The sequence below is a fragment of the Colobus angolensis genome, unplaced genomic scaffold (assembly GCF_000951035.1).
Source record: "Colobus angolensis palliatus isolate OR3802 unplaced genomic scaffold, Cang.pa_1.0 Scaffold394, whole genome shotgun sequence".
In the NCBI taxonomy this organism is placed as follows: domain Eukaryota; kingdom Metazoa; phylum Chordata; class Mammalia; order Primates; family Cercopithecidae; genus Colobus; species Colobus angolensis.
Genome location: NW_012117310.1, coordinates 679,163 through 698,874, shown reverse-complemented (window position 1 = coordinate 698,874; position 19,712 = coordinate 679,163). Strand labels below are relative to the sequence as shown.

At 36.7% G+C, this 19,712-nt stretch overlaps 1 protein-coding gene across 3 annotated transcripts in view; it reads left to right on the top strand.

Annotated features, from left to right (window-relative positions):
- The first annotated feature begins 5,852 nt into the window (after nt 1–5,852).
- Nucleotides 5,853–19,712, top strand: part of HEPACAM2 (HEPACAM family member 2) — a 38,218-nt gene continuing 24,358 nt past the window's right edge. Inside the window, exons 1-5 of one of the 3 annotated variants that reach the window (XM_011955063.1) lie at nt 5,924–6,002; nt 6,420–6,487; nt 7,812; nt 12,901–13,251; nt 16,665–16,949. In XM_011955063.1, coding sequence (XP_011810453.1) covers nt 5,924–6,002; nt 6,420–6,487; nt 7,812; nt 12,901–13,251; nt 16,665–16,949 — 784 coding nt within the window. Of the gene's footprint in view, nt 6,003–6,419; nt 6,488–7,811; nt 7,813–12,756; nt 13,252–16,664; nt 16,950–19,712 lie in introns of those variants that run through there. The other 2 variants (XM_011955064.1, XM_011955065.1) reach the window with 2 other exon arrangements.

The following is a 19,712-nucleotide window of genomic DNA, read 5'->3' as shown; positions in this document are numbered from 1 at the left end:
GTCTGTCCCTGGGCATGCTGGGAATTGTAGTCTTCTGGCCGCCGGCGATAGTAACAATGAACTAAAGCGGCCAGTCCAGGGACTACATCTCCCAGCAAGCAAAGGAGCGGGTGCTTCAGTTAAGCCGGTAAATCTTACTGCTCAGAGCGACCACTGCGATCGCCGGTTTTACGGAAGGTGGGAAGGTGCTTGCACTAGGTGGTAGCTACTCTTCGGCGAGACGGAAACCTAAGTCAGAGGTGACTAGGGGTTGAGCGAAAGATCAAACTCAGAGGAGACAATATATAAGCCAGACTGACGCGATGCCGCCTAGGAGTGTGAGGGAGGAAACCTCACCTAGTCTAGAGGAGCGGGGTGAGAGAACGAGAGACTGACGCGAAGGAGAAGGAACTCAAGAAAGGGCTGTCACTGAGAGGTGACCTGAGAACTCGGGACTACCCCGGGCGCGCTGGGTTTGGCCTGAGGAAAGGTGTGCTCTAGGTTGCCCAATGGGCGGCCCGCCAGGGTTAGGGCTGTTCTACCTCAGTCTTGGCATCCCCCGCAAAAGCTCTAAAATCGAAGGATTTTGACGCCCGCCTATTATTTTACCTCCGTACTCTAAGGCAAGTGATGACGGGAAATACGATAACAATAATGAGTATACGTGTCACTTTAAAGTCCTCTTTTCAACTTTTGGCAGTTTAGTCAAATTGGGGAAAGGAACAGGGGTGTCTTTGGGGACACAGTTTTAAAAGGACTTTACAATTGTGAGAATATTAGAAGAAGAAGAAAAAGAAAGCGGCCCTAAAGCTAATAATAATAGCTAACACTTATCGAAAGCTGAGTACCTGTCAGAAACTGCTAATAGCTTTAAATATACGGCTTTATTTATCCACACAAGAATCCTGTGGGTTCCCATTTTAAAGATGACGAAGCAAGTATGGCGAAATTAAGGAACTTGTCTAAGATTACTGCAGATGTGCAAGCAGAAACTGAAGGTTTGGTCATCAGGTGTGTTAAGATTTCCATGTATTGTGCTGAAGAAAGTTCTAAAGCATGGCACCAAATTTTTTAATTCTATTTTATTATAATGCTAACTTTTTAAAAGTTAACATAATAAACTTTTATAAACCCATAATTTCAAAAATATTTCTTAGAATAAAAAGAGTTAGTGTGTCAACCTAATAAAAAATACTGGGTAAACAATAGTATGGGTGGTAGTCAGATATGGCAAAACTAATAAAGGTGATTTGCAAATGACCGAAGTTTGGGGGACACTAACAGAGGTTATTTCTGATTCTGAAATTCTATTTTCTCACCCCTCAGAGCCTCGTTTTACTAATTTTTACAAATGAGGTTGCAATATTTTATATAGGGCTTTGTAAGGATAAATGAGATGATGTAGTTGAATGAAATGTATAAATTGTAAAGCACTGTACAATTAGGTATAGTTTGATTCTGCCCAGTTCTCCACACCAACAGAAACACCTTGTGCATCCTTGTATCACTGCATTCAGCAATTCCTTTGAAATTATGTTTGCCTCTATGCTTCTCTGACTTTGTTATTTCTAACCCCTTAAAGAAATTCTGGTCCCATTTAGGGCAAGTCTAGTTTAGTTTATTCTTTACCTTCTCTAATCTTAGTTGTCAGACTGTTATTTGTATGTGAAAATCTTCAATATTTAGAAGTCCCTGAAAGCATCAAAAGAAACAAAAACTGCCAGCCATATTAGCATATAAAAATAAAACCCAAGTCAATAAACATTTCTTGATTGTTGAGCTCAAGGCAACACTATAGTAAGCACTTTAGATTGATAATGTATGGTTGTGGTCACAAGGAGTTCACAATTTAGTTTAAAAGTGTATCTGAGGGGTGATCCGAGTTCAGTAGTTCTCAAACCTGACTGTTCAGATTCACCTGAGGTGTGTGCTGTTATTATTGTTGTTTTCTTTGGGGATGTTTGTGTGTTTAAAATCGTCTGTGGTTCTTAAAGGCAGTCCAGCTCCGGCATGTCAAATCCATGCTGTAAAGATGAGAAAACGTATCTATATAAGGGTTCGAGGTCACATATTTCATGAGAGCTTGATCTAGGACTAGAACCCAGATTCAACCCCAGAATTTTCTCCCTCACACACTCAGATACACAAAGTTAAAGATGATCCCCCAAAAAAGTTTTTTTTTAATCTAATGTGTGTATTTCTATTGGCCAAATTCAGAAAAATGAGTGTTATCCCTATCTATTTGACACTGAAAAAGCAAGAAAGTATTAAAACTTTGTTTTACTCCAAAACTCTACATTTTATTTTATTTCCTATAAACTGAAGAAATGGATAAAAATGGTTACAGTCTTCTAAAAGTTTGAAGGCTGTAACTATAATATTGAAAGCTTGTAAAGTAAGCACTGGTGTCTAAGTAAACTATGTTTCCAAATTCAGCATATCTTAACACTATATGAAATAATTGAACCTTATGTTATTCATTTCTACCTGTCTATGCTCACAAAACAAAAAACTTGGCATCCTAAAAAACACTTTGTAAAAGGTTTGGCATGCTATTTCCTTTCCAGTTTTCAAAAAGATATTTATTTGTAAGATTTATTCAGGATTTTCACATTTACCTGAGAGCTGTTGTTAGTGATAGGCCAGTGCAAAGTAATGGAAAGTTTAGATGATCTGCCAACAAATCTTGGGGGAAGGTTTGCTGGATACCAATTTCTTGGTAGAGAAGTGCTAACCCCATTTTTGCATACTGGAACATCAGAGCCAAGAGTTAAGTAAATTGATCTGATTCAGGGCAATAGGATTAGTAGTAAAGTAGGATAAGGGCATATTTCTAATGGCCCAAACAGGAGGAATATCTGGAAGCTTAAATAAAAGCTGAGATCCTGGTTTGATTAGAAAGATAGAGTTACTTACCACTGCACAAATACCAAAGCAGTGGAGAGATGCAGCCCCTCCAAGATGATATGACTACATTTCTTGAGCAGGCCATAACAGAAAACAGAACACTTGTCAAAGGTAAAGTAGTGACCTAAATAGGTGCCCAGGAAGAAAGACAGTACTGCAAAGTATGTAGCAGCCATATAAGATAGATAAAGGCTTCTGCAAGGTAGCTTTGTGGACTTTACAGAAGTGAACGCTAGCACAGGCATAGGCATATGTGATAGCCTCCTCTGGCAGCTAACTCTCCCTGTAAACTGGAGAGAATCTACTAATTACAACAATAAGAAACATTTTCTCTCCCCAGTTCTTCTTATTCCCCACTGTTCTACATCTACATTGACCTTGGCATTTTACCACCTCTCCTTCTTAATTGTTTCTGCCACTGCAAAATATGCACATGCTTGCTAATTGTGATTAAAAATGTGGATGTTTGAAATTTATGCAGCAGACATTTACTGTATGAAGTATTACAATTTAAATAAACTAGACTGTAAACTGTGTAGTGTGATTTGAGAGGTAATAAAAAGCCCTGCCTCCAACATACACACACACACACACACACACACACACACACACACACACACCTGCACAGGAGTAGATGTGTCCATATCCCATTGCAAATGCATGTGTGCGCGCACACACAAACACACACACGCTCTATCCCAGTGGCTCCTTGCATTGCTTGCAGTTTAATCACCATGAATATAGATTGTTTTAGGTTAATCAGCCTTCTCATTTTAAATGCAAATATAACTAAGATTGATAAACAGTAACACTACAGCCCCTTTTTTCCTGACTGGAATGATACAGCAGAACTTCCCAGTGGGTTACAGGTGTGATGTGAGATATGGATGGTAGGAAAATCTTATAATTATAAAACACTTCAAACTATTTTTAAGACTCATGTAAAAATTAACAACAGTTGATTTGAGCACTCTTCTTCTCACTTCCTGTATAAACATGTTGAAATCAGAAGTGACTCCAGCAGTTATGAGTTTATATCTACAGTTTACCACTAGAGGGCGCTTTGTCATGATTATCCCAGTAGCCCTTTACCTAGATGTGCCGTATATTTCAATGTGTGCCTTGAAATAAAAAGATTACAAGTAAGATTCATATTGGCATTTATTTGTTAATGTAGCATCTACTATCACCTTATGTCATGAAAGAGAGAATATTTTCAAATACAACAAAGAAAATCTCAGAATAAAAAACTCCTTTATATTGAGTATATTTAACACTAAGGAAAAAACACAGTACCTTGTCTTTATTTCTCTTTTTGCCAAGGACCCAACAAATTTTGTTATAATCCAGCACTAGATTGAAAAACACTGGAAAGAGCTAATTTAATAAAGGCAATTGGAGATTAATATCAATCTAAAAGATGTTGGGGGAGCCTATGTGGTATCTGTAGAACTTCCCTATTACTTTCCAGATTGTATTTTGTGCAATCCAATATTAAAATTTATTTGTATTTCTTACGCATCAACTGAGAATCATAAGACAGGGGCCAAGGAGCATTTAGAGTTTTGTTTTCTGGAGGAGCAACTTAACAAAAATACTAGTTAAGCATTATGCTACGTGCCCAAGATCCATGAATGAATAAGATTATTCTCTGTATTCTAGAGCTCAGAGGGAAAATAAACATCCAGTAAAATAAATTAAGATTAAGGAGATAAGTGCTGCAATAGATGTATGTACCAGATTTAGAGATAGCACAGAGCAAGTTGTGGCATTGTTATTATTTTGCAGGGAGGTGGTGGAAGTGTGAGGAGCTCTTGCCATTTTTCTGAAGCATGGAGGGATCTGAAAGTGACTGGTCTCTGAAGAGGACTTAGTTTTCCCAATAGTCACTTACTTTCTTGGCTTTTAGAAGTCCTTCTAGAAAAGTTCATAGCCTTAATGCAAAGAGGGTTTCCAAACTTGCATTCCAAAATTACTATCATTCCTTTTTTACTTTAATTATGCTTGATGTATATTCTTCCTTCCCCTCTTGTCATTGAACTTCTTCAGTGGGCCTTTACTGTTAAAACTGATGTATACAAGGAATTTTACTTAATTTGATGATTTGATGCAGATTTGGATATATAATTAACATTTTATATAGCAAAGCTAGAACCAGAGTCTTCTTGCAAATAGGGGTTAACTAATAACTTCGGAAATTAAGCAGACATGCTCAGACTATCTGCTGCCATGACAATGAAGAGACCAGGTTGAGAAACTGTAACCTGGACATTACAGTAGAGGTAAGATCTTTTCTAGATCATTGGTTCACTTCCTCTATGCATCCGCTGTGAAAATGTTGCCTCAGACACTATCTCTTGACGTGGGCTTTTCATTATAATTATGCATGGTCCATGCCTCAGCCCTAATCGGAAACACACCTGTGATTTGCTTTTAAAACTAAGATGAATTCAAAGATTCAATGAAATCAGTCACTATAATAGGAAACACTGCATAGAAAAAATATGTTTTGAATATATGCTGGAGCGCTCTTTTGATTCGTCGGTAGAATTTTTACATGTTAGTACTTCACGAAGATTTATAACTGTTTAGCAGATACATGAGATACTTCTATTTTCTTATTTTTTTTTAATTTTTAAATAATAATGGCATAGTTTTGCATGACAGAAAACCAGCTTTTGTTTTTAAGGAAATTTCACAATATTCTTTCATTATGAAAACATGCCATTTTTCAGTAAAATGACTTAAAAGGATGTTTTCCTTCATGTAATTTTTAATAACGAAGTATAATTTATGAAATATATAGACAATTACTGGTAGTTGCTAAGAAACTCTTCTGAAAGCCATAAGCCTGTATTCTTGCAAAGCATATAACAGGTGTTCCCACTCCCTGTGTCCTTTGTATACACATTCATTCTGTATTCAAATCACAGAAGCAAGAGGCAAGATAGGGTCTGTTACCTCATTGCTAATTTCCCTAGCAAATAAACCAGCAGCTGCTGGTCCAAGTTACCACCGAGAACAGGTCACTGCATGCATGGGACAGGATGCTTTCATGGAGCCCTTCGGTGACACACTTGGGGTCTTTCAGTGCAAACTATACCTCCTTCTTTTCGGTAAGGCCCTGCGTGAATTGTTTTAGCTGTTTCTTAGGTTTTTTTCTTTTTTTTAAGTGTGGACATAAGGTAAATATTTGCTTTAGGCTGTAGATGCATTCAGATAATTGAAGAGCAGGTCAGAACCTTTTAACAATAATACACTGTTTCAGCAAAGAAGCAGGAACATTTAAGATAAATGAGTTTCAATAAATAGATTGTTATTATTTTCTTGGAACAACAACTATTGTTATAGCACCCATTAAGAGAATTAAGATATTTTTAAAATGTAATGAATTTTTTCTTTTTAGAGTTTACATACCGGTTCAATAGTCTGATGTATTTGTTTCAGCAAATATTCTAATAGGCCATGAAATTGTGACCACTTAGAGTGAAACTCCAAATAATTTATGAAAATTGTTTTCTTTTTAATTAAAGATATTGTTGCAAACTGTTTACTGCTTCCTTTTAAGTTATCTGTTTCATCTTATGAAATATGGAAGAAGGTCAGATTCCAAACTAACAAGAAAATTTCCTACACAAAAGGGAGAACGTGTTTGAAAAGACTGTTACTCCAAAATGCCTTTAGCTTTTCTCTTTGCGCAATGGCTAGTCCTATTAAAACATTTTTTCTGTACCTTAATATTTTCCCTCATTCTCCTCTTTATCCTCAAAGTTTAAAGGAGTCTCTTTCCAACATTCTGACTACTTGTCTGTCAACATTATTTTCACCAGATGTTCTCTTTTCCATTCTTCCTATTTATCAGTTTTAAAAGTCAAATCAATTTCTTGTTTTGTTTATATTCAACAGATAGGAGTTCAAAAAAGGCTACATTTTAAAAAATTTAAGAACAGCTTAGCAAACTAAGCAATTTAACGTTTAGGCTTCTTCAGTTATTTAGAGCCTTACTTTCACTGCAATATTTTGTTAAAGTTTGCATTGTAAATGTTACTCAAATTCATACCTAATGTTGTATCTATTTCACACATTTGAAATGTACAGTTTGTAAATTTTTTTAAGCCTTTGAGTTTCCCAGAGTTGTGATTGTTCCAGTTATTACAGTATTTATGATATCAAATTTAAGCCTGTAATAGATTTTTGTTTGCTAAAATTTTTGAAAAAGTAAATAATTACTATAACTGTCTCTTTGTGCATTTTTCTTGCCTTTGAAGGTATCCTGGGTCATCGTCCCACTTATTTTTATTTTTAAAACAGTAGGACTGCTATCATTTTATAAGCGTTGTTTTTGAAGCTGGCGTTAAGAAGAACTTAGAGACAATTTAGTTAAGGAATTCAACTAAAATAAAACAAATGTACATTAGGAAAATAGCATGTTCATAAATAGCTAAAGCAGTTTTTATACCTTAGGACCTTCTCTCTTCTGCAAATTTGCTTTTCTCCATAGGTAGTGTGTTGTAAAGACCACAGGTGATTTGGCAATCTTTTTGCTCTTAAGAATATTGAATTTTTGTTTGTTTCTTCTTTTTAAAAAAGTTTTAAAAATTTGAAGCCTAAAATGTACAGTTTGTGCAGTTTATTCAAAATACATCATAATTTCTATTTTCTCTAAAGGTGCAAGATTTTATTTTCAGTCAACAATACTTGTGTTATGCTTGTTAATACCACGCATGATAACAGGGAAGTAAATGCCAGCTATTTTGAGCTACAGCAGAGTTCACTTTGTGAAATCTGATGTTTATATTCAATACAATGAAACCGGTCTAGGGAGTCCTTTGTTGCTGGAATATACATAAATTCTACAGTAGGACTTCAAGTGTACCTTAACACTGGATACTTTTTTATAGTGCTATTGTTATACAATGTAAGAGGGTCTGTAAAAGGAGGGATTATTGCTGCAATTTTCTATGTCAGATTATGGTTAGTATTATAAATGTTTCTCCAGATTTGTGTAATGCCTTATATGCAAAAAGTCAAGATTTTTTAAACAGAACTATAATTTATAAGAGTTTTTGTTTCTTATACCCTGAAAGTAATAGTGAATGTAATAATAAAATTGACTTTAAATTTCCATTTAAGTCCAAATATTTGGAATATTAAAAATAAATTTAAATTTCATCAATTTTTATGTTATTTATTATTTTTGTTTTTGTATTTTTTCAAATAAAATAGAGACAGGGGTCTCACCGTGTTGCCCAAGCTGGTATTAAACTCCTGGGCTCAAGCAATCTGCCACCTCAGTCTCCCAAAGTGCTCGGATTACAGACATGAACCACCGCAACCAGCCTTTCTATATTATTTATTTTCTTGAAGTTTATCTGTTCATGCAGAGGTTGATTTTCTAAAATCAATAGTTTTAGTCCTTTGGGTTTTCTCATACAACTAGAAAAGAGCACTTGAAAATTTCTCAAAATGAAGCTAAGTTTTCTAACATTAGTAAACTACTGTGTTTGACAGCATGAATTCATCACATCTGTAGCAGGTAACACAATGATGGCAAGAGAGTATGTGTTCCTAGAATGTGGAGGAAGCATTCAATTATCTATTTATTCCCAAATTTCACTACAAGCAAAGATTGTATCATATTGATAGGTTCATGTCTTTCCTGCAAAATGAAGAGATTTTACGTAACTGAGATAAGATACTGTATAAAGAAAATTTCATTCCCTGCTGACATTCTTATAACTTGCTACCTATAATTTATCCGATAAAAAATTGTATAGGCAATCTCTAAGCAAATAGTTACTGTAACAGCTGTGCTATTTCTCACTGTCGTACAAACATTTGAAAAAGCATACATATTTGAAAAAAACTTTTCATTTAATAAGAAAGCACTGAATTTATTCAGAGATATTGATGGCAATATATTATTTAAGGTATTGTTACATGATGCAGTCTAAAATAGCCCCCAAAACTAATTTTCCCCCTAAATAGTGATCATAAATGCTATATAAAATATCTTCTACTAATGTAGTTTTATTTTTCTCAGAGCTTCAATATTTGTATTGTATTTAATATTCATTAAATAAAATTTTCCTCCCATAATTTTAGTCATGGACTCTCTAACCAGTCTTTTCATATGTAAGATTCAACATTCTGGGTCAAGATCCAAAAGTCATCAACATTTCTATTCCAGTGATATTGTCCCCCCATAGTCATATAGTGCCTCCCAACCATTTCCAGAATATTAAATAAATCTCAGTCAGTCTTTTCAAATGTAACTACAAAGGAAGTTGATTACAAAAAGAGCAGCAAAGGACTTTTGCAATGGCTTTCCCAAATGACAAGCACAAATTGGTCAGAATCCATTCAGACCTTCTCAGCCTAGTGGTGGTTTCTAGGCTGTGTTGTGAAATGTCCTAGGTGAACCAGTACATCCATGACAAAACTGCTCCCTATTAGCAGTGGTGCAGCTTTTTCCAGTGCATTCCCAAGGCAATTATACGGACTTCCATCATTCCCCTTGATTTCTGTGTAAAAAAACACAGAATTGCTGTTTTATTAAAGGATTTCCAAGTATTGACGACTTAGTAAATGGACCAAAAACTGAGACTCAATTCTTCAAAATTAGTTAGGCCCTCTCTCAATTTGGATCCTGTCAAAACCCTCTGGGCCCTTCACCTTCAAATATAGGTAGCTGTTACCCTTAGAAAAGCATCTCAGGATGTCAGGAACATAAAATTAAGAGAGTTGAGAAAGGCCTTACACCTTATCCAGTATTACCTCCTATTCACATATGAGAAAACTGAGTCTGAGAATTAAAATGACTTATTTAAGGTCACATAACTGACCAATCACCATTTTACCCCAAGTATGTGTCCTTTACTAGGACTTCATATTTCAGTAGATCTTTAACTTTATTAAAAAACAAACACAGTAATCTTCAAGTTAAGAGAATAGGTGCTTGAAAATCATTATTTTAGGACTATTTGCAAGTGGCGGACATAGAACATGGGAGTCCAAGATCAGTAGTGAGCCATGAAACCCTTGTAAATATTTTCATATTTACCCAAGTAAAAAAATAAAAAAAGGAGGGAGCAACACACTTAATCAGTGAAAGTTCCAATTTACATATCTTAAGTTAGTAATAACAGGTACTAAACCTATTTATTTTTAATTGTTGCTTACCAGGAACTTGTCAGGAACCGCCTATCTTCAACTTCAATGAAAGGCATATAAATGCATTGTGTTTTGTGCAGAAAACAGATAGACAAAGAGGAATCTTATCCTGTGCTGATCTCCCATACAAATGTCCAATGTCTTACTAAATCTATGACTTTAAGAGTTTCACTGCCACTGTCAGCCTCTGCTTCACATATCATAGATACCAGTAATTTTGAGACATAGATTTACTCTCCCATCCTTCTTTCTCTCTCCTACTCTTTCCTTGCGAAAACCACTACTTCCTTTCTGCAATCCACTTTATCTCCTCTTTAGAATTCCCAGCACCCAGTTTTCTCTTCTTCTAATCACTTAAATTAGGAAAAATTCCAGATTTAACAGTCTTACACTTGGCAAAAAAGAATACAGAAGGGAATTCTCATCTTTGTAATTCCTTTGTTATGGACCAATCACCAAAGTGTGCAAGTAGGTCCATTACCAGAAGAAAAAAAATCTTAGAAGTTAATCACAAAAACACACAGAGGCAAAGGAGACAATAAGACATGTCTTTATGTTTCTCTTACATTTATCTGCTTTTCAGTCCATACGATAAGTTTCAGTTGAGAGTCTAGGAGTCTCTTCTCCCTCTAACCAACTATCTTCCTCTTTGGTGTTTTCTCCTCTTGGATTCTTTGCTCTAACTTCTCGCCAACCCCAGAGTTTCACTCTCTACTAATAGCTAGCCAAAGGCCCAAACTGGGAATCTTTGCTCCTACCTCCACTCTGGGAAGGAAGGAGATAAATTTACTGTTGGTAGAACTGGATTCTTCATAGGAGCAGGCCTACGTCTGAGTTTTTCCAAGAGAAAGAATCACAAAAGGCAAACAGACATTTCTACCTTTCCCTTTTTAATATTGATGACCTTTCATGACATGACTTGGATGAAGCTTAAACACTCCCTTTCTAGTAGAATGAAACGAAAAACATGTAGAAAAAAAAATGAAAAAGGGAAATGATCAAAGAGGATAAACATTTTGCATTTGAGAAATTTAAAATTGTAAAGTACTTATATTTATATCTAATTTCCATCTCTTCTCACCTGCTTAAGGATTTTATTCCACTTTCACCCTTCTCTATTCTGCCTCATCAACATTTCCCTTTCCAGTGGAACATTCCCAGTAGCAGAAAACTCTCTTGATTTCATTTTTGATCTTTCTCCAGCCTCTGCCCCATCTCTCTGCTCCTCTTCACAGCAAAACTCCCCAAAAAGTGTTGTCTATACTCATTGTCTATAGTTTCTTTTCTGTTGTCTATTTTTTCTCTCATCATTCAAAATATTCCACATTTAAATTTCTCTCACTCTCTACTATGTCAAATGTTCCTATGATGTAGGTATCATATTGCCCCTTTTAATATGAGGATTTTGAAGCAAAGAGCTTCCAGCAACATGGTAACCTGAGCGAAGGAAGACTCTACCCCCCGCAAATACATAGAAATGCTAAATAACATAAAATAATATATCATGGCTTCAGGTAAGATGGGGAAATCTCCAGTTGCCAGAAACTGGGAAGAAACCTGAAGATACAGCGGTGAATGCATAGGCCCCAAAATCCCCAGCACTGCCCAGAGCTCTCCACTGGGCAGTGCTCCATGCCCCAGGGCCCTCCAGGTCCCTCATTCTCTCTTAAATTCTCATTAACCAGAATTTCACAACTTTGCCTCTTGGATATCTAATGGGCATCTCAAAATGAACATGCCCAAAACTGAATCCTCGTCTTCCCCACAAAAAACTATTCTCCCCACAGTCTTCCCCATGATTAATTTATTTACTGCAATTCCTTTCTTCCAGTTGGTCCAAGTCAAGAAGCTTGGCATCCTCTTTGTTTCTGACACCCTCAAAGTATCAGCAAATCCTTTTGTCACGATCAGTCTTTTTCCAAAACGTCTTTTATTAACACCCTAGTCTCCAGCACAGTTTTCTCTGGCCTATTACATTGCAGTCATCTCCTATGTGTTCTCCCTGTTCCTGCTCTAGCTCTATTCCGGTATATTCTCATAGCAGCTAGACTAGGTCTAATAAAACATAGGAAAAATCATAGCCCTTTTCTGTTCATGAAACTCCTATTGCATCTCCATCTTAGAGTAAAATTGCCAGAGTTTTTCCCATGATCCTAAGGTCCTGCCAGTCTGTCACAGCCACCTCACTGACCTCATATCTTATCATGCTCCTCCTCCTCCACTGTGCTCCATCTGTACCTGCCTCTTGCTGTTTCTCAAATACACCAACCAGATGCCTGTTCTGGGTGGAAATAACTGGTCATGACTGACAATGGTTTAATACCACTCTCCTTGGGATATTTGCATTTGGCAAGCATTTGGCTAAAGGGAAGAACTTCCAATAATGGAATATTCAGTCATTTCATACGGCTTTAAGGGAAAATGTTAGGAGGAAATAGCCCCTAGGATTTCTCACATCACATGGTTAGATTATGATATGCTATGGCAGACATTAATATAGTCATAGTTCCAAATGTTTTAATGGTTCCATTGGACTTTAGAAGTAGTAAACTTTCTTAGTTCTCCTTTTCCCATTATTCTGTAGCAATCATAGAAAATAACTTCTGCTTTTCCTTTTTATCTTGTGCAATCAGCACAGTCTTTGGGTGGAGTTTTTAAAGTGCAGAAAGTTTCAGAGACAAATATTTACCTCTATATGTAACCCGTACTAGAATAGTCAGTACCTAGAAGCCACTCTTCTTTGAAAAGGATTATCACCTGATCAGGTTCTCTCTGCAGTTGCCCCTTTAGAGTGTGAAATGTGGCTCAAGTTCTTCACAACTTTCCTTTCCTTTGCAACAGGTGCTTGCTCGGGGCTGAAGGTGACAGTGCCATCACACACTGTCCATGGCATCAGAGGTCAGGCCCTCTACCTACCCGTCCACTATGGCTTCCACACTCCAGCATCAGACATCCAGATCATATGGCTATTTGAGAGACCCCACACGATGCCCAAATACTTACTGGGCTCTGTGAATAAGTCTGTGGTTCCTGACTTGGAATACCAACACAAGTTCACCATGATGCCACCCAATGCCTCTCTGCTTATCAACCCACTGCAGTTCTCTGATGAAGGCAATTACATCGTGAAGGTCAACATTCAGGGAAATGGAACTCTATCCTCCAGTCAGAAGATACAAGTCACGGTTGATGGTGAGTCCCCTGTGAGTGTATGTGGGTAGCAATCTAGTATGGTAGTTAGCAAAGGCTCAGGAGACTAAAATACCTTGGCTTTAGATCCTGGCTTCACAACTTTGCACAAATCAATTAATCCTCAAAGCCTCAATGTCTCATGGCACTAATGACATTATCTACCTCACAAGGCTTTCTGAAGATTAAATAAGACATACATGTAAGAGATATACCTAGTGCCTAGCAGTAGGTAATCAAGCACTACAGATAACTTATTGTTTGTTTGCCTGGGAACTATCAAGTATAATGTTGCTAATTTGATGAGATGGAGAAAATCTTATTTTCTCAACAATAGACTGTACCCTGGGAAGAGCCCTATTTTTGTCATGAAGATTTTTGTTTCAGTACACTGTTTGGAAGAGGATGAGACTTGTGCAGGAATGATGCTTAGGGACAATGGACATGCCTGAAAATGTCCTCTGAGGGGCAGTGGGGTCAGCTAACTTTCAGACACTTGTTTTCCTTATTGAAGTAAGTGACATACACAAAATATACTGTGCCCAAAGCCCAACTTCTGATTTTTTCTCTCTACACCTGTTTATTTGACAGTATTCCCCATTTTAATAAATATGAATTCCATTCTATCAGTTGCTCCAACCAAAACCTTGCAGTCACCGTTGACCTCTTTTTCTCGCATCCCACATCCAGTCCACAGGAAAGCCTATTGGCTTTACCTTGAAAATATAGACAATTTCCAACCACTTACCACCCCCCAATACTGCCCCACTCAATACCATAATCAGCCGTGGCCTGAACTATCCTAATAGCTTTTCCATCTACTCTCCCTGCTTCTATTCCTGCCTCCTTCAGCTTAAAATCCTCCCATTGCTTCTATCTCACTCAGAGTATAAGTCAAAGTATTAACAATTTGCAATGCCCCACATACCCAGCGCCTATCTGACCCCATTTTCCTATCTGTATCCCCCTCACTCACTTGGTTCTGGCCATGCTGGCCTCCATGCTCCTTCTGGAACAGGCCAAAACACACTCATTCCTCAGGGCCTTTGTATTTGCTGTTTGCTCTACCTAGACAGCTTTTCTCCAAGATACTAGCATGCTCCCCTCATTTCCTTTAGGTCTCAGCTCAAATGTCACTTTGTCTGTGAATTCTTTACTGACCACGCTATATAAAACATAATCTCACTTCCCCAAACACACACACACACACACACACACACACACACTCTGAGAAAAGAGAGAGAGAGACAGAGAGAAAGAGAGAGAGAGAGAGAGTCACTCCCTGTCTCCAATTCTGCTTCTCTCTTTTTCATAGCATTTATTACTACCCAGGCATATTATAGATTTTTATTTGTTTATTGTTTCTCTTCCCCACCTAGAATATGAGGTCCCTGGGAGCAGGGACTTTGTATTATTTGCTGCTTTGTCCTCAGTGCTTAAAACCTTTGCTGATCGCTAGTAGATTCAGCAACTATCTGTGGAGTAAATGAGTGGCCACAGAGGAGACTGGGGAGACTTCAGGGGAGTGAAGATGCAGAGGTAAAAGCAAATGCCTATAGAGCAATTGTGGGGAAAAAGAAAAGAGAGATCTAAAGGGAATTTCCATGAAGATTTCCTGTATGGTGTCCTGTCTCCCTCCTAATATAATATCCTTTCTTGTTAATTAGTAATAAAGTTAAATCTGCTTAGGAAAATGCAACCAAAAACTTAGTAAAGCCTCAATAGGGTTTTAGGGCCTGTGCCAAAATTCTTCTCAGAAGAAAAACTTCTTCATCTGAGTTATACTGTTTTAAGCAAAGGTATAATCACAATACCAGTGACTATTCTAATGATTGGTTCTTCTCATACAAGACTGTTGATGTGTTACCTATTTATCTCATACCACTTACAGTTCCACACAAGGTGCATTTGAAATAAAAGCTTTTTCTGCATATTAAATGTACACAATTTGTTTTTCTTTTTAAATCATAATATCATGAACATAAAGCTTTTCCCAATCTTTTGTTCTTGACAGGGAAAATGAAGGATTAAATTAAATAGATGAGCCAGTTGATTACACCCTCCTTGAAAAGTGGTAGAGGCTTCAGAACTACTCGGTTCCCCTATAAGTTACCTTTCGACCGCCTTTCTCTTTCACTTTCTTCTATCTTCTCTGGGATGGAGAATTTGGTCAGTTTGTTCTCTAATGCACATTTTCTAGTGTACAAAAATAGGAGCACAAGTCAAAATAAGTCTACCTGAGGAAGATGCATCGACCCTCATTAAAAGCTTGACAGGAAATTGAAGTCTAAACATTGGACACAATCATCTCTCACTTATGTATCATCCTACTCTCTCTGTGTCCTGTAGTCATACATAGAAGGGGATTACTAAATACACCCCTCTCCAAAATGCAGAAGAGAAACATTACCAGATGTGAAGCCCTCTTCATTTTGCCACTGACTGCTGTGTGACTCTGGGCAAGCCACTGTTTTTATCAATTAAGTCAAGAACTTCAATGATTAAAGAAAATTGCCAAAAGTGGTTGCAGATTCTTACATAATTCTACCGTGATTATATAATCCATCAACTTTACAGTTAAAATTCAGAGAGAAAATATTTACTCATTTTTGGAAATTTACTTTGACAAATATTAAGAGCCTACTGTGTGTCAGATGATGAACTAAGACTATTTTCCTACCACTTGACTTTCCAACAGGAATTTCTATTGGATTTGTATTTTTTTCTCTAATTTGATAAAAGCCCAAGAATATATTTTATCCTATTTTCAGACTGAGTCAGTGTTGAAATGCAGGCTCTGGTTTGTTAAAGTGACTAACATAATGTTACAACACAAATGCAAAGCAATTAAAGTTTATAATTGCTTCATGACATACATAGAAAGAATAATTGTACATATGTGATTCGCTAAAACTATCCCTCAGTTTCCCAAAAGTATAGTATATATTAGCTGTAGATTTTGCAGATGATAGAAATTTGAGTTCACCACATCTATCCCAATCAGCTGCTATTGGGACATTAGGACAAGTCAACAGAGGGGAATAACCATATAAATTTTGCCTGGGAAAGTGTACCTTTATGGTGTTGGTGAAAGCACAATGAACAGGAAATAAGGAAGCTGGCATTCCATTCTCAGCCACCTATAAAGTAAAGGGCTTCATTAGATCATCCTTGAAAAGTAAGTTCTGGAATTTGATTATCTCTTACTATAAAGGATATTCTCATATTTTGACATTTTGCATTTTCCCTGGCTTTTTATTCTCTTCTCTTCTTTAGTTATTACCTGAGCTGTCTACATTTACAGTGTAAAATGCTGGAATAATTTCTCCAGGACTTCATATTGGAAAGACCTCATAAGGTTTTATTATAATTCAATGAAAAGAAAAAAATCATTCCTATCTCTCTTAATATTGCAGATCCTGTCACAAAGCCAGTGGTGCAGATTCATCCTCCCTCTGGCTCCGTGGAGTATGTGGGGAACATGACCCTGACATGCCAGGTGGAAGGGGGCACTCGGCTAGTTTACCAGTGGCTAAAAAATGGGAGACCTGCCCACACCAGCTCTACCTACTCCTTTTCTCCCCAAAACAATACCCTTCATATTACTCCAGTGACCAAGGAAGACATTGGGAATTACAGCTGCCTGGTGAGGAACCCTGTCAGTGAAATGGAAAGTGATATCATTATGCCCATCATATATTGTAAGTTTATTTTTTTTTAACTCATGAGTTTTTTGTTGTTGTTTTCTGAGAATATCTCCCAGGATAGTCACAGAGAATACAAGTACCAGATGTCATTTGGCTTTTACCATTATTGTAGTTCAGTAGTTCTATTCATACCTCCTAGGCACTGTCTTGTATGAAACATGTCTACTAGCACAACCCTATTTCTTAAAGATCAAGTTGAAATACTGGCCAGGGGCCATTCAGGTTTTATTTCGTGATTCAGTCCATTGTGTGACCTCATTCCCAGTGGAATGCAAGAATCTCAATTTCAAGAACCCGGAGCAATGCAGAGGCTGCAATGAAGAAACTGAAAAATACCTTGAGAAGAACTTTTTTCCTCTCCAAATATTACCATTCCTGAATTTAACACACTTTATTTTTCTCTAGTAAAATATTTTCTTTACATCAATTATTTCTTCTAGCTCTTTATCTGTATGTCTTTCCATCCCTACCTGCCTATCTTTAAACTCTAGCCATAGATTTAAATGAAAAAATCCTGTGGAAAATTGCTTAAGCAATTACAGGCACATGCAAATATCATTTTTGAAATATACTTTTGTTTTGCTGTACAGTTCATATTAATCTGGAAAAATGAAAATAAGATCTTTCTTTCAACATGTGCAAGTCTATGCACCAATCTCATTATTATCACAGAATATGTTGTGATACATAGTGTGGAAAATATAAAAATGGGAAAGAAAACCATAATCAAACCTGCAAATGTTAAACATTATGCTTTAGGCTCCTAAGGCTTCTTTCCTTCACGATGTTATTTGAAAGAATAAGAATACCCCGATTTGACTAAGTTCACACTTCACAGAATCTATCATTTGCTGACAGTTTGAACTTTCTTCTTTACATTATTTTAAACATTACGTATGAAAATCTCACAGAGAAACATCTATCACATGCAAAGAGTAATGACAGATAATAGAAAGAAGAACATTCAGAAAATTTACAAATGTGGGTTCCATTTACACATTGTAAAGATGAATTATCTACATGGCTTAAGAAAGATTTTGACTCTTGTTAATTGCTAATTGTGAACATTGCATTACTAATTTTTGCCTTCACTATTTTTACATTTGCAGAATCCTTCACTTGGTCAACATCTTATCTTATTGATATTCATTCACTTATTTATTCATTTATGGACTCATTCCTTTATAGATTATTTGATTTTAAAAATCAAACATCAGGTTCTTATTTGTGCTAAACAGTTACTACCAACCATATAATACGTACAAACACAACCCAGACCCATTAATTTAATAATTTTTCTTGCTGTCACTGTTTTAGCCTCGTTTTTGTTTTGGTTGGTTGGTTTTGTTGCTTTTGAGTAACAAAAATTAAATAAAATGTATACTGTAATCTGAAGATTGGTTGTATATCCTATCTGTTGATGTGGCATCCAAATGTTTACAATCTTTATCATTCCCTGCAAGCTGGGAATATGTGCCTTGGTTGGTGTTATTCACACTTCTCTTTCTTCATCTGGTTACCTTCTTCTTCCTTCATGACATTATCCTTTCCAGAAAGGTTTGCCTGCCTCCACTTGTCTCACCACCTCAGTGTCACTAACAGGTTCATTGTGCTCCTTCAGCATCCTAGGCACTCTCATTCCTGGTCCTCTCTGCATTTTATTTTCCCTGACTCTCATGAACACCACAAACCCAAACCAGAGTTCTGCATTCTTCATCTTTGTATCCATAGGGCAATAGCTGACAGAGATTAAGAAATCAATAGTTTCTTGAACTGGACTAAAATGGAACAGATTATCTTTCTTCATATCCCTTTTAGATTCTAGTGTTACTTGACGATGCTGTAAAAAGGCTAAATTCCCATTATAAGATGACAGCTTCTTCATTATAGTGCTTTGGCACTTTTTTTCGTGACCTTTAGCAAAATTAACTATTCTGTTTTCTACAGGCACTGTTTCCATGAAGGGTTTTTTCATGAAACTAGGAACTAATTTTTATTTTGGCTGAAAAAGTATAACAAAATCTATTAAGACTGACTACATACTTTTGAGGTGGTGATGTCATAATCTGGTATTGGCCTTGGTGGACTACAATGTCAAACCAATAACTCAGACAAGTATCTACTTGCAGTTCATGATACGCCTTCAAGCTCCAGTTGTAAATAATAATCCAGTAACCACTGCATTTTGTGTGCAACATATGGCAATGCTGCAGTGGAGAGCTCTAAGTGATAAAAATTAAAGGGAAAATAAAAGGTCATTCACAGTAAATACTTACCATCTGTTCCCAAGCAGGGCGGCAAACAGCATCATGATGTAAATTTAGGTACTGTTCCCACACAGTCATAAATTGTTAAAGAGAACAGATGATATGTGATTTTACAAGTCATTTAGTAAACAGCCATCCCCAAGGCAAAGGGTTCATTTCTATTGGGAACTCTCTGCCAAAGGCAAGAAAGTAAACCATAATCCAGAGTCAAAATGGAATTATCCTTCTGCTTTCATCTTCAGTATCAGAGGTCACTCTAGTTGAATCACTCCAAATATCTCCAATTGGATGGCCCATTCACTTGAATAAGGTACTAGGCTGCCCCTCCAAGTAGCAGGATAGTCAGCCTGGAGTTCTAATGATAAAGGAAATAACTTCATAGTAGAGTCGGAAGAAAGTAGATTGTAACCAACATGTAGAGTGTGAGATGTAGTTAGATTTGTGTGCATGTGTGATAAAGAGAGAGAGAAAAAGATGCATTAAAGAAGGA